Here is a 15,078-nt window from a genome sequence, read left to right as displayed (position 1 = left end):
GCAATCCAAATATTAGAAGCCTTTCTATAAAAGTAAATTTTAACTAATTTTAACAAATGATTTAAAAGATATTTAGATATTTGGAAGGACAAACTGGGAGACATTGCATAACTGTCATGACTTGCTAACTGCTCAATATCCGGGCAGAAGAGACGAGACTCAACAGTAAAATCTCCTGGCTGACACCATCAGTTATTGACAAGCACTGCTAATCCACCTCATTTGCTTTTGCCACTCCGTTTTAAATCGGCAAGAGAGACGTTTGAACTTCTTTTCCTTCTCTCTTTTAACTCCTCTTGGATTTGGGGTCATAGTTCAGGCACTACTTAAGCTTTTGAGAAGCTAATTAGCTGCTCCCAGTTGTAAAGAAAAAAAAACCTTGTTGCCATGGTTACGCATTATAACAACTGTCTGAAAATGAAAAAGTAAGAGCAAAAAAATCCTTCCAGCTGCACAGCATCTGAAACCAGACATGCAGAAAAAGGAAGACAAATAAATGTCTACAAAATTAACAAACTGAGGTTAAAAGGGATTATAAATTTGAACATTTTCCTAAATTTAACAGGAATAAATCTCAAAAAGAAAACCTATTGTCAGGAAACCTGTGAAATTTTTCATCACATCTTTAAGATTGTTTATTCTTATTTTAGTTCAAAAGAGAAGGAGAAGGGAAAAAGATGGATCATTGCTACTAGAGATGTGCCGATCAGGTTTTTTCCTGCCGATTCCGATCACCCATGAGGGCCGATCACCGATACCGATAAAGAGGAGACCAGCTGCACAGGCAGGCTGCGAAATGAGAAGCAGGTGATGATCGGTTTGTGTGATCGGCAACAAGAGACCGTGATTGGCGATCACCGATCATACACTTTTTCATGGAAATCGGTGGCCGATCGATCGGCACACCTCTAATTGCTACCTTTCTTTCTTGATATTTACATCAAAATTAATTATTTTTATTTCTTGAATTAAGCTGCCAGGATGTGCAGATGTGCAGGCATTCGGTGATGTAATGAAGGAATAATTTGGGTAACATCTCCATGTTGTTTGGATTTAGTTCCTTTCTAACTGTGGATTGTAAACATGCATTGATGTCATTGTTGCATCTCCCCACTTTGAGGGCTAATGGTCATTATGCACCATTTTATTCAGCAAATATCCTTCTAAAAATCTGAATGCTTTTAAATTTAATATGAATGTTTGTTGATTTCACACTTGCTAATTTTTCTATATTTATGTGAATGTTTTTATAACACTGTGGAGAACCTCTGCTTCATGCTGAACTTTAGTATTTCATATGACTAAGTGTCTTATAAGAAACTATTATTGATCATGCTGTGCTAGTTTTTCGTGTCTCTGTCTTACCAAAACTGAAAAAAGACATTTATCACACATTTATGAATTAAAAATTATGTTTAGTATTTTTGATGTGAGATTATTCAAATTAATGTGACCAATAAAATAGCAGGTTCAGAGGTAGTCATGCATCCCACCTAAGGAGTTAAGCTAACATGCGAGATTGCTTCATCGGCATGCATGGTGTGTACAGTGCCTTGGTTAAGTATTCATACCCTTTAAACTTTGTCAGTTTGTTACAGCCAACAACTTTGGTGTATTTTATTTGTGCTATCACACGGATATGAATTGATCTAAATCATTTCATTGTAGCCTTAGCTACATGTTTAAAACATAATATCCTATCAAAATACATCGAAACGTAACAACAAAAGAAAACCTCAAGAGGTATGAATACTTTTGCATCGGACTGTTTACACAGACAGTGACTGATAATCAGTTCGTGGGTAAAACATGTTAACCTTTAACAGTGGTGGGCACCGCTGACTAAAATATTAGTAGCACTAATCATAAACATTAGCTTTGCTAACGCACTACACCACCATGTTAGCAATGCTAAAGTGCTAACAACAATTCATATTGATCTGCCCTTGAAAGACTACTATCCTCAAGCCCAAATTTAATCTTAACACAATTTACATGTTCTGTAACACCCTTGGACACTGTATTTGTTTGTAACTTGTTCTCTATTGTTTTATTGTGGGGGCGGGAAACAGAGGGAGACGTGAGGACATGAAACGGAAATGCTGCGTAACTGTCTTCACTCAGTTCAAAATAAGAGCATGGATATAAACGTCTACCTTCTTAAAGAATTCTTAACGGTTGATGACCAAACCAAAACTTTGGTCTGTGTCGTTTCGACAGATAAAATGTATTCAAGTGAAAGTTTACAAAACAACCAAGTAAATTAACACTGTGGAATTTACCTAGAAAAATTAATTTAAGGGAAGCTAACTGTTCTAAATATTTTCAAAGTTATCGAAAGTGATTAAATATATGTAGCTAAAAATAAGCTCTGCTGTTAGCAGGTTAGCAAAAGTGTGCCCACCACCACTTCTTAGCTCTTGCCAAGAAATCAAAATTTGTTCCTTAAGTGACACTCTGTAAGTCCTGGTAAAATCACTGTGGTCTTTGTGTCTGTATGTATTTAATTTGTTTAGTGTTTGTATGTTTAGACAATCACAAGATGGTATCTGAGACGTTACTAAGTGGGACAATTAAAAAAAAAAAATAATTAAATTGTTATGCATAGGGATGGCTGATGTGAATTTTGACAGTGCTTTGTGGGATTTTTGTGATAAGTGATTATTTTAAAAAATTGTCCTCATAAACTTTAAGATGCCGGTTAAAGAAAATGTAGTTTTATCAATGAATTGCACACAACTGATTATAGTTTTTAATTAGATATTTATCAATGTTCTCATGAAAAAAAATGGACAAAATGGTTAAATTAACAATCCTGAGATTTTTTGTAAGATTACTAGAATTTATTATCCTAAGAAATTTTTCTTGATAGCGACATGATAAATATCCACCCCTATTCATTCGACTCTCAAATTTCAGTGGTTGTGTTGGAAAACGTGATTCAGTCCAGGATTATCGATGGTAGATATTTTGAATGTTATGCATCCAAATATTTGATCATTTTACCTCCACTGATGTTTGACTTGATGCTCCATGTATTTGTATTAAAAACATGCACATATTTCCATTCACTTAGATATTGCTGTGAATAAATTATTTGAATAAAATCAGATGTGTTTTATATGTGTAATTTAAGGTCATTTCTATATCAGATTTTAATTTTGATTATTTCCACATGTACTAATTTCTGTAAACATTTGACTAATTTTATTTTTGATCTGAGAGAACACCATCTGTAAATTGTGGATGTTACAGCTAGGAATTAGTGATCAGGCCCAAAATATGGGTGTAATAATGCACTTCATAGCTACATAAAGACAGTTACAATGTCGGCCTTCTATCACCTGCACATTTCTACAATTAAAGGAGTAATGTCAAATTAAGCTCCAGGGAAACACGTGAATGTGTTTATCTTTAGTCACATTGATTACTGCAACAATGTCTTCACAGGTTTGTCTAAATAAATAAAATTGGCTGATCAAGAATGTTGCTGAACAAACTTCCAGAAAAAACACTCCATTTAAATCTAGACTAAAAAAAACTTCCTGATTAGAGTCATCTTTGATTAATAATTGGAACATTGAAAATATTGATGGTATTTAACAAAATGTAATGTTTGTTGCTTCATAATTGGTTATGTTACGTTTTTATCAAAGCTTGTTGCCGAAATGTTCTGTACAAATAAACTTGAGTGGACCCGTTAATCAGAAGAAAATGATGGAAGAATGGATTTCCATGCGTTTAAAAAGCAGAGGACTGAGCACACATCCCTGAGGGATCCCAGAGTCCAGCATGTTTTATTCTAATGCAGACCACTTAAAATTAAATATTCTCTTCTGTTAACACAACTGCACTCCAGTGCAACCAGTGTACTAAAGCAATTATTTATTTTTAAGTTTTATTTTTAGTAACATGATTCCTGTTTTTAGGGCAGGGCTGCACACCATTACCAAAATATTATTGAAACAAGTACCATTAAATTTAGCCATAAAATCTCAGGTCTGTTTGCTCCATTCCTATTATGTAGTTTTAAAAATACTGAAATCAAGTCACAGTTTTCCAGGCTGCATAGGTACAACCTGCATGTTTAGCCACACATTTTTTTTTTTTTACCAAGTTTGCTTCCAAAATTTTGCCAGGACAAAACCAGTTTTGCTGCTTTGGTTCTCATCTGTGTGAACACTTTGGTTTCTGCAGCTTAGTCAGGCCATCTCAGCCTCCTTTAATCCAATCAGGTTAAAGGCTGAGCTAATTCAGAGGACAGAAATAGATCCAGCTCTGAAGGAAAACCCAGAAAAATTAATAAAACACTTCATGTCTGTAAATCTATTTATTTACAGTATACAAAAAAACAAAAACAGAACATTTAAAAACCAATGAATCCACCTCAAAATAACTGAGCAGTCATCTAAAAAAGTACAAGCATTTCCTTTTTAAAGGAAACATCTTTAAAATAATTTTTAAAAAGTAAAACATAATTTAAAATAACTATAATTGATGAGGGATCACGAGGGAAGCCCTGCAGCCAGGATGCTGCCCAGAAGCGTTCGGTCCTTCAGAGCGTTTTCTACGTCTTTTTCATCAATTTTCAGGAACACCTGGAAAAAAACGAAAAAAACAGAGTTCAGTAATAAGAACAAACAAACCAGCTCACCAAATGTGCTGGAAAGGTTGATAGATCTGAGTTTATAGCACAAACTCAGACTTTCTAGGACATGGAAACACCAAATTCTTGGAACAAAATGAGATATTTATTATCTTAAAATCAGAAAGATGTACCTCTATATAGTGACCTTTGATTAACCAATCACAATTATAGATGCCACTTTTGACAGATAAAAAAAAAAAAAGAACTAAAACCTGTATATTTTGCAAAAATATAAAGGTTTTGTGAATGAATGTTTTCTAAAAACAAATGTTGTGAAAGGCAGCCCAAAACTATTTTTCTCCAATCCAAAGTGTTCAAAAAATAAACCCGTCCAATCTGGCAAAACTGCACTGGAACTCTTCTTGGGTTGCTAGGCAACAGCACAGGGTCCCCTGAAAGCTCCTCAATGTGCAGGAGGTTTTTGAAACGGCTCAATTTCCAGACACCAAAACACGAACTTACTGACAAAAACTCGTTGGGTGTTTTTTGATTAAACGCTTAGGAATTTGTTTTTGTTTTGTTTTTAGAAACAGTAGAAACCCAAATGGAAATACAAAAACATCCAAAATGTGAATTTTGTACAATTCATCCACTTTAATCATATTCTAAGGCTCCTTTAAATAACATTTGAACGTTGTTGTTCAGAGAGTTTTGTACCTTAGTGAGACGAGCCTCTTTGGCCTTCTTCAGAGCGAAGATTCCCCGACTCTCCAGCAGGCTGCACAGTGCCAAACACTCGCCCTGCCCGACTCCAGACACCTGCCTCTGGGCGCACAGGCGGCTGTAAACCTCATGGAGCTGAAACGCAAAGCAGGGTCGTTTAAAACTCTTAATTCACACAATTAGACTGCAGAGGCGTTAGGATGAGGAAAAAGTAAAGCTGGAAGCAGTGGGTGGTGCCTTTAGTAGATCCTTTTAATTACATCACACTGAATTAAAGCTGCAGTGTGTAACTTTTATAATGTTTAGATTTTTATACATTTTGTTAAAACTGTCAAAATGTCGTTAGTTTGTTGTGAGACAGATAATCTGTGACAAGATTCATCTCAACTTTCTCCCTGAGCTACTATTGCCATCTGAAGAAATGGATGGCTCCAGAAAAAAAAACAACCAATCAAAGTCTGGAGGAGGGTCTTGGTGCTGTTAATCAACAACATGTACTCGCTGCTAAATGTGCTAGTAGTGAAGAAACAACTTCCATTGGAAAACCATTTTTCTGTCATCATTCATTAATGATGACAGTTTTCCTAAGTTAAAACTAACTTAGAAGTAACTTTTCAGCGAGATATAGAAGATTGAAATAACCTGCCAGTGGAACTAGCACTTTTTCATCAATATTAAGGAATTATTGACTTAAAACAATCTCCTATATCTTGCAAAACTAAGATATTTGCTCTGAAAAGTAAGGTTTGGTAAGATTTTGTATTTTTGCAGTGCAACACTTTACATTTCAATTAGCCTCAGTATCTTTTAACCTGACGACCTTGAGTCATGCTCGTAGGATCTCCATCTTACCTTCCCCAGGTTCGTCTCTTTGCTCTTCCCTTTGCGGATGAGCAGCAGCAGGCAGCAAACCAGCAGCTTCTGCTGCAGAGGGAAACTCTCTCCGTCCGAACCGCCGCTCTGCGACGCCATGCGGTCGCCGTAAACCTCTGACAAAACCCTCGCCACCTGAGGGAGGCCGACCAAAGACGCTGCAGGCAGACAGGCAAACTCAGTTTCAGTCACAATTATTTTACTAAACGAATACTCTGACGATTAATCGGATAAAAATAACTGCCACTTGCGTCTTTTTTATAGAATATTAGAAAAAACATTAGAAGATGCAAAAAGCAATTAAATTCCATTTTAAATAAGAGAAACATATTAATGTCTAAATTCCAGCAACATGTGGAGTTCTGGGTAGAAGATATTTACAGACAGAAAGCATACTCCAGTTAAAGATCAATGAGTTACTAAATTAGTTGACGAATGTTTGAACAATCGATTAATCACAAATAATCTGATAATTTCAGCTGTAGCTGGTTACAAAGTTTACTCTGATGACCCCAGGTGACCTTACCTTTAGCGGAGGCCTTCTGTCTTTCATCAGCTTCTGCGATCTCGACCGCTCTCCTGGGAAGACACAGCGTTACGTCAGCCATTTTCTCTGGCGTTCTAGACTCGGGTCATTATTACCGATTAGGGCTGAAACGATTCCTCGAATGATTCGAGTACCTCGATTACTAAAATTCCTCGAGGAAAATTTACCTGCCTCGAAGCTTCGTTAATTTATGTTTTATTAGTTAGCGCACCGTGTTCCGGCCGGGACTTCATTAGCGTTGCGCGGAGCTCTCACTTCCGCCTCTGAGTTGTTGACAAAAGCTAAGTCTCAGCGGCATAAAGTCCAATCTTCAAGATTGGCCCGTGGGGATTTTATTGATTGATGATAATGCCCGACTTTTTATCGTTTTTGGGGAACCAATAAGCATCCTTAAAATGACTGGGGGAATGCCTGGAGTACGGCAGCATTTCTCCTCCGGGGCTGCTGGTTGAAAGCGAACGGCGGGAAGAGCGCTGAGGTGAGCGGATAGCCTGAACAGGGCGGGCGGCTGAGTAGCTGATGCTTACCGTGTAAATGTAGCTTTACCGACGAACCGCACAATAAATTTCATATCCCGGTCTGAAGAAACGGGTGGCGGAGCGCATCGTACATGGCTGGTAGATGAGTTTCTGAGTGTGACCAGTGAAGGTGTCGTAAATATCCCGTATTGCTTCCCCCGTGTTCGTCCCCCGGTCTAACGGTTCGTCAGTCCGCTGGTCTATTTCCTCCCCTCCACCCCATGTTCGTTCATTCGCCCTCTCCTCCCACTCCAGGCGGCATTTCCCGTATTTTCAAACCCAAAGCGTGACAGGTTAGGTGGCAAGGTGAGTTTAATTAATCTATTAAACTCACTGAAGATGAATACATAAATTAAAAGCTGGATTGTAGACATTTTTTATAAGCATATTTGTGAGCCTGCCTCTTTGTTATTAAATTCAATATAATTTCAGATTTTTCTATAACTTTTCTTCTGGTTAACTTAGAAAGTGAGCTATTATTGTTACAGGTTAGTTTTCTAAACTACAAAAAAAGCAACTGTTAGGGATGCTCAAATATGAAAAATTGGACTGATATTGATATCTGATAGTAACACCGGTATTATGCCAGATTTACCAATATTTCATTTTATAATTTTTTTTTATCCGATTACTCGATTAATCGTAAGAATAATCGATAGATTACTCGATTACTAAAATATTCGTTTACAACAGCCCTATTACCGATGTTTACCTGCAGATGTCTAGAGCCTTTCTGGCGTCTCCGGACACAGCCGATACCTTCCTGGCACAGAACTGAACAGCCGATGCGTCCAGCAGACCCTCGGCCGAAACCTTCAGAACCAAAGCAGAACTCCAGTTAGACGAGCCGAGACATGGAGAGACGCTGGTGATACCAACAGAACCGGACCAACCTTTGAGAGTCTGTCCTGTATGATGTCGCTCAGCTCCTGTCGGCTGTAGGGAGCAAAGTGCAGCAGCAAGGGGCGACAGTGAGTCTGAGCCTGCAGTCTGGGCAGGATGCGATCCGTCAGGTCCAAAGCGTTGGCAATGCCTGCAAGAAGACATGAAGTCAGTGTGAAGGTCGCATGGTGGAAGGTGAGGCATGCTGTGGGCCAAACTCCTACCGATGAGACAGAGACGGGACCGCGGCAAATACGGCCATTCAAAGATGGTGTAGAGGACGTCCTGAGCTTTGCTGTCCAGCTGGTCCAGCTCATCCAGAACCAGGAGCCTGAGAGGACAAAGATTAAAGATCAAACTCAAGATCTTTACCCAACAAAAAGAAAGAAATATACAAAGAAAGAAATCATATTATATTATTGTGACTTTATTCTTGCAATAGTAAAACTTTTTCCACTTATCCTTTTGTTCACCGCGACATTTCAAGCAAAATCAAACCTATGTTTTCATGAATTGTCATGACTATTTTCAGTTTATTGCAACTTTTTCTTCAAGTATTATCACAACTTTTCTCATAATCTATTTTTTATTTGTTTGTTTGTTCAGTCTGGTCAAAAAGCAACTAAAGTTTTAGAAAGCAGAAACTCACACTGTGGGCCCCGGGGCAGTCAGGAACCTCTGGAGGCCGCTCTGTCCACCGGCTGCTTTCAGCTTATAGGCCAGCAGCGGGAAAATGCCATGGGAACTCCGCAGACTCATGCAGTTCACCATCACCGTCTTTACCGATGCGAGCTCAGACTGGAGGACGGAAAAAACCCGAACATGTTACAGAGGACAAAATGAGGACAAGCAGATTAAAACTGGGTAGAATAATCTGCCCCAACTCACCTTCATCTCTTGGAGGATGCAGTTCAGGCAGGCGGTCTTTCCGGTCCCCGGGGCCCCCGAGATGTAGAGGCTGCTGGGGACTCGCTGCAGCACCTTGTCCTCCAGGAAGGAGCGGATGGACGCCTGCTCAGCGTCTCTGGACAGGAGACACTCGGGGATGGCGGTGTGCAGCGCCTGCTTCACGCTTTGAAACCTCGACTCTGCAGAGAGACACGGGAGGTCACAGATTAGAAATAAATCTATTCTGCACTGTTTTTTTAAACTGACCTGGCTGTTTTTTACGCTTTTCGAAGGGGACGCATTATGCAAAGATTCACATTTTGTGTGTTTTTGTGCTTCCGTTTGGGTTGGGTTTCTACTGCTTCCAAAAGCAGCCAAAGCGCTTAACAAAAAAAAAAAAAAAAAAAAAGCAATTTTTTGGCAATAAATTAATTTTTGGTGCCTTGAAAATGAAACATTTCAAAAACCTCTGGAATGCAACATCACAAATCGGCAGGCACTGCCCCTCACCTAGTAACCCCAGCTAAGACAGCCCGTTGCCTAGCAACCCCAGTAGAATTCCACCCGTCACCTAGCAACCCAAGCTGAGTCCCAGAACATTTTGTCACTTGACTTCAGAAAAGATACTTTATTGAACTCCAAGGGGAAATTATTTATTTGCTGTTAAATATTAGAACATATAAATGTAAACATTAGTGATAACACGTGAATAATACGTGAAATTACAACTAATGTAAATATGATTGAAATATGAACTAAGTAAAATAAAAAAAATCTCATGTACATAAAAATATGTGGATATAAATGAGTTCAGAATTTTGACCGAGTTTTAACGGCTGCTGGAAAAGACAAGTTTTTTGTTGTTGACTTTCTATCCTGAAACTACATGCTGTATTAGCTCCATTTCTGTTTTTCAAAGATGTACGGTTGTATAATTGGGCATCTGTTTGCAGCCATTTTAATATGCAAGTGTAAATGTTGAGCTCGGGGGCGTAACCAGCGGCAGCTTATGTGGATTTAAAGTGGCAAGATGCCCTAAAGCAGCTCATTCTGAAAGGCAAAACTGACCAGGCTAAGAATGATTTTGTGCAAGAAATATAATAACCGTTTTGTACAGCCCATAGACTTTTCCTTATATGTTCAGTGAAGTATAATAAGTCACCTTTAAAGATCATTTTCAGCTCAGAAAAGTTCTTACTGTCAGCAAACAGGTGGGCAACAGGAGGCTTCTTCTCTTGGCTGTGCAGGACGGGAGTCCCAGGAGGCGTTTCCTGTTTGTTCGGAGACAACTTGCTGGTTGGAGAGTGCCGCTGCTTGGCTGCCTGAACTTCAGATGTTTGCAAGTTTTCGTCAAAGCCGAGTTTACGTGGCGTTGCCGGATTGGGTCTGTTCTGCTTCAGAGGGGAACACTGCACGTTGCAACCATTGTCGTCACCTTCAGAAAGAAAACAGAATAAACTGAAAAAGAATGACTTGCATTACAAAATATCTACAGAGTTTGACCTAGGAATCCAAGTTATTGATTAATGAGGAAGTCTAAAGTTGATCAAGCTCATTAATCAAACAACAATTAACTGATAAGCAGACATTTGTTTTTCTATAATATAAAGGGATACATTTTTAATAATATGCCAAATTTAAAAAAACATTACATTTTGTCAGTTGTACAAAATGTAATGTTTTATGCATTACATTTTGTGGTTTTATTCAGAAACAATGGTTTCTGAATAAAAGAGTGGTTTTCCGTTTCATTCAGAAACCATATTTTCTGTGTTTAGTGGTTTTCTTTCATTATTAATCTTGGACATATTTATAAAACATAACAAAACAGTTAAGTTATTAGGTTGCTGTGTAAAAAAAACAAATGAAAGGAATAAAATATGTGAAACATTTAATTCCCCATGAACAAAGAGATATTCCTACAGAAGTACCGTCTGTTTTTGTCAACATAAGGAATGTTACATTTTTTCTCCATTAAGCTTTTTAAAATCACAACAGCTCGCAAAATCAACCCTGTTATTGGCATGTTTTTTTTTTCTGCGTCTCTTTGCTTTTCATCACATTCTCTCCTTCGTAGCAAATCAGTCATTTTTAAATGTGAAGTTGTCGTCATGAAGTTCGGCTGAATGAGCGCCATTACTGTAGAACTTAAACAGCTTGTCGAGTGTTTATATGTCTGAACGGAACCTCATAAAATGAATTTTCAAACACCGGACTCCCGTTTGGACCGTTCCCCCCCCGTTCTGCGATACCGCCGCCATCTTTAATTTCTGTACCAATGGCTCTGCTTATTGATGCCCAGCGGCGCCCTCTGCTGAACGGAGGCCAAACTATAACACTGAAAGGTTTAAGACGGTGTTTCTCAACGCTGGTCCTCACCGCCCCCCTGCTCTGCATGTTTTAGACGTGCCGCTATTCCAGAACAGCTGATTCAAATGATTGCATGACCATCAAGTACTGCAGAAGCCTGTTAATCACCCAGAGATGCAAGTCAGGTGTGTGGCAGAAGGGAAATACCTAAAACATGCAGGAGAGGGGGGCGGTGAGGACCAGGGTTGAGAAACTCTGGTTTAAGATAATTTTATTAATCAATTGGAACTAATTTTAGCCTAACAAACCATTAATCGACAATCACCAGTCGATTAATTATTTGCATCCCTAGTTCAGGTAGATCCCTGTCTCACCTGTGCGTTTCCGAGGACTGAGAGGGAGTCGGTTCTGCAGGATGGGGGAGGAAGGCGGTGTTGGTGGAGGCGCCTGTGCTGCAGATCTGCAAAGCTGATCCAATTTCTGCTTTGGAGAGGTTAGAGGGCTCTGGGCAGCAGAACATCTGGGTGACAGAAGCCTTGGTCTGTCTGACGACCGCCTCGGGGAAATCGGACCAATCCGACTCGGGGAAGGAAGCCGGAGCTCTGGCTTGTTTGGAGACACCAATGCGACCTTTGAGGGCTGAGCCGTCTTCGACTGCTGGGGTGCTCGGCAAGATTTGCGACGCGGGAACGGCAGTGGGGGCTGAACTTGCCCCTGAGAGCGAGTCCTGGGCATGTCTGGCTCTCTGATGAAAACAAAAAGAACAGAATGAGTGAACAGGATGTGGAAATGAACGATAACAGGAAGCTAAATGACATTTAAAAGAAAAAAAGTGTGTAGTTGCAATGTTGAATCTTCCTACATTTTCTCTTTCCATCATTCAAAATCAGAGATGCCCAAACTTTTAGCAACATGGGATAAAAACGTCAACAGTATTTACTGGTCAAGCCTGAAGCAATTAGTCAGTTAATCACATCGTAAATTAAAATGTGGTCAATAGTTTCCATTCTGATGTTTATTTTTTTTAAGGGAAGCTTTGTTTGGAGAGACTGCAATATCTATTTTATTTATGGTTTCAGTTGTGTGTGCTTCTTATTTCCTTTTCACTCGCATAGGAATACATTGAGATAGTGCACACAACCAGTTTTTGGTTGTGCGTTTTATTTTGGAAAATATCCTCCACTTTCTAATGTGAATTATTTCTAAAGTTAAGATTCATTAGTCTTTGAGAGGGCAAACATTTTATCAATTCATTTGCTGAAAGTTGTCTCAAAACAATAATTATTTAACACAATTTCTGGAAGAATTTATTATCCAGTGAAATTTATCATATTGAAGACCAAGAAAAAATGAAAAAGTTAAACCTAAAATCACAATCAGTTTTGTTAATATTTTTTTCTTGCTCAACAATAAATTACACATAAATGTTTTCTTTTTGTAGGACATGTGTAAATCATTGTAGATCCCAAGCCTAAATTTGTTTTGCATGTTTTCATTCTTGAAAGACAACCAACCTCTCATCTATTTATTTAGGGTTTTATTGAAGAAAATTAAAAAAGGTTTAGCCTGACCTAAAAACAACAAAAAACCTAAAAAAAAAAACAAAACATGATTTATGTTGCTATTTGCATAATATACCAAAAGATTAATACTTTGTGTTTTAACTAGCGATTTTGTGAACAGGTGTTAATCTGTGGCTCATAGTTTTCTCAATTGTCTTCCTGTATAGTTACAAAAACTAAATCAAATTACAAAAAATACTGTAAAACTTTTCCCTCAGTTTTAAGAAACTGACTATTATTTAGAGATGAATAATACATTCAGGTGTGGGAAACAAAAAGAAGCCTTTTTATTTCACTATGAATGTTGTGTTGTTACAATTTGGGTTAAAATGGTGCGAGTAGGTCAGATTACAAAAATCAGAGATAAAATAGTATCTGAACATAATACAAGTCGCACTGTCTCAATGTATTCTTACACGAGTAAAGGTAAAATAGTATCCGTTCAAGAGTGAAAAAGTATTTTGTAAAAAAGACACTGCGTAACTGTCCGAATTAATATTTAAAAATCATGTCCTCAGATAGACAAGAAAATTAAAGTTTTATGCAAATTCTAGTATTTTAAAGACTAAAATACTACAGCACTTACGTAAACTAGCTAATGGCGCCAAAACAACTACATCACCTCCAACACCCATCTACTTACGACTCTTTTTAACTAAAATGTCGATTTTAAGCACCCATGTTTCAAAATGACCGACTTCAGCAGATGTCCGGTCACGAAAGAGCAACTTTCTAACAAAACTACCGCAAACAAATTAGACAAATTTGCAAACAAGTCCTGGCACTTGGAAGTGGCTTTCTTATTTCCGCCTCTTAAACAACAAAATATTTGAGATTCTGTTACTTACGAGAAACACGTCGACGATGAACGCAGATTTGTAAATGGATAAAAGAAGTCCTCTTGATTCAGAGTTTCGGGTTTATTCGACGTAAAGCTGTTTGGTGTCCGTCTTCAGCTGCACACGGAGTCCGAACTGGCCAAATCTCTCTAACTCAGCTGTATCTCCCGCCAGCTCTCTCTGATTGGTTCACAGCTTCAGCTTCCGCGATGCTCATTGGCTTAGCGTCACATGAGGATGTTACGTCACTGTTGCTGAGCTCACACACAGTTTGGTGGCGGGAGTTTGGATTAAATCTCCGATTTTGGCGGATTGCGTTAGTCTACGTGTCAGAAGAGCCGCACTCCTAACGTGTTTTTAAATAATAATGCAGGCAAAAACTGGAAATAAAATACTAATAAATAGTTGACTACATCAATAAAAATAACAATTGTGATGTTATTTTTCTTTTAAACTGGACTTAACATTTCTTCATACTTTAATGCTTTTGATAGTTTCAAATAGACACAAAGTGAAAAATCATGATTAACAGGATTCAAACATGATTCAAACATCCATCTGTGAGTAGTCTATAATGTTTCACATTGTGATAAAGTTATTGAAATAAATTGGCTATTCAATAATACTAATTTATTGAATGAGTCTTCATTAATCCCAAAGGGAAATTAAATGTCCATTGTAAGTAATTTTATCCCAGTTATTTCAGAGTTGTAGATACTGATGGCTGTGAAGCATCTCCTGTAATATTCTGTATTACGTGTCTGAAGAAGCCTCTGACTGACGTTTCATGAAGAGGCTCAGAGTTGTCCAGAATTTTCTTTATTTTTATTTGAAGAATCTTTGAATAATAATCAGATTACACTTTCCACAGCAGATTTTTAGAAGTTATGCAGCATATGGCACCAATGCATTAATACGCTTCCTCTACTTCTTCTGGGTAACTCAGATCTGAACCTTCAGTCACATAAAGATGGTTACAAAGTTAGCCTTCTATCACTTGAACATTTCCAGGATTAAATTACTAATGTCCTAGTAAGATCAGATATTTAATCAAACTGATTACTGCAAGTATCATAGGTTTCCCTAAAAAGTCTTAAAACTTTAACAGTTGTATTTTATCAGTTATTATTTTATCAGTTAAATCAGTTTTTATTTGTATGCCAAATAACATGAATATGAAAATATGTTAAATATTTACTTTTAAGAAGTATTCATCAAATGCAGAGAAAGTGTTATTTTAATTTGTTAATAGGTAGTAGGTAGGCGCTTTGACGACATTCATGAATCAATCTGCAGTAATTTCCATTTAGTCGCCTAGACGTTTACAGAAACATCATTAAAATCAAGC

General features: G+C 37.9%; 1 protein-coding gene across 1 annotated transcript; it reads right to left on the bottom strand.

Moving 5' to 3' along the window:
• Nucleotides 1–4,315: 4,315 nt before the first annotated feature.
• Nucleotides 4,316–13,913, bottom strand: cdc6 (cell division cycle 6 homolog (S. cerevisiae)). The gene is made up of 12 exons (XM_014974790.2): nucleotides 13,740–13,913; nucleotides 11,704–12,074; nucleotides 10,218–10,454; nucleotides 9,020–9,219; nucleotides 8,781–8,929; nucleotides 8,356–8,462; nucleotides 8,143–8,282; nucleotides 7,962–8,062; nucleotides 6,711–6,763; nucleotides 6,164–6,342; nucleotides 5,306–5,446; nucleotides 4,316–4,598 (listed from the first exon to the last, which is right to left on the bottom strand). Exons 2-12 carry the CDS (start codon nucleotides 12,062–12,064, stop codon nucleotides 4,506–4,508), a joined length of 1,761 nt encoding a protein of 586 aa, XP_014830276.2. The 5' UTR covers nucleotides 12,065–12,074; nucleotides 13,740–13,913; the 3' UTR covers nucleotides 4,316–4,505.
• Between the last annotated feature and the right edge of the window lie 1,165 nt (nucleotides 13,914–15,078).

This window comes from Poecilia mexicana, unplaced genomic scaffold (assembly GCF_051168715.1).
Source record: "Poecilia mexicana isolate PSO_F unplaced genomic scaffold, ASM5116871v1 scaffold_1, whole genome shotgun sequence".
Lineage (NCBI taxonomy): Eukaryota > Metazoa > Chordata > Actinopteri > Cyprinodontiformes > Poeciliidae > Poecilia > Poecilia mexicana.
This window is presented reverse-complemented; position numbering and strand designations above follow the sequence as displayed.

Excerpts from the sequence above, each read along its gene's own strand:
- cdc6 (XM_014974790.2), bottom strand. The coding sequence starts at position 12,064 with ATGCCCAGGACTCGCTCTCAGGGGCAAGTTCAGCCCCCACTGCCGTTC. Across the intron at positions 8,463-8,780 it reads ACTGCCCCGGGGCCCACAGT|GCTCCTGGTTCTGGATGAGC; the intron begins GTGAGTTTCTGC and ends TTGTCCTCTCAG. Across the intron at positions 8,063-8,142 it reads TACAGGACAGACTCTCAAAG|GTTTCGGCCGAGGGTCTGCT; the intron begins GTTGGTCCGGTT and ends TTGGTTCTGAAG.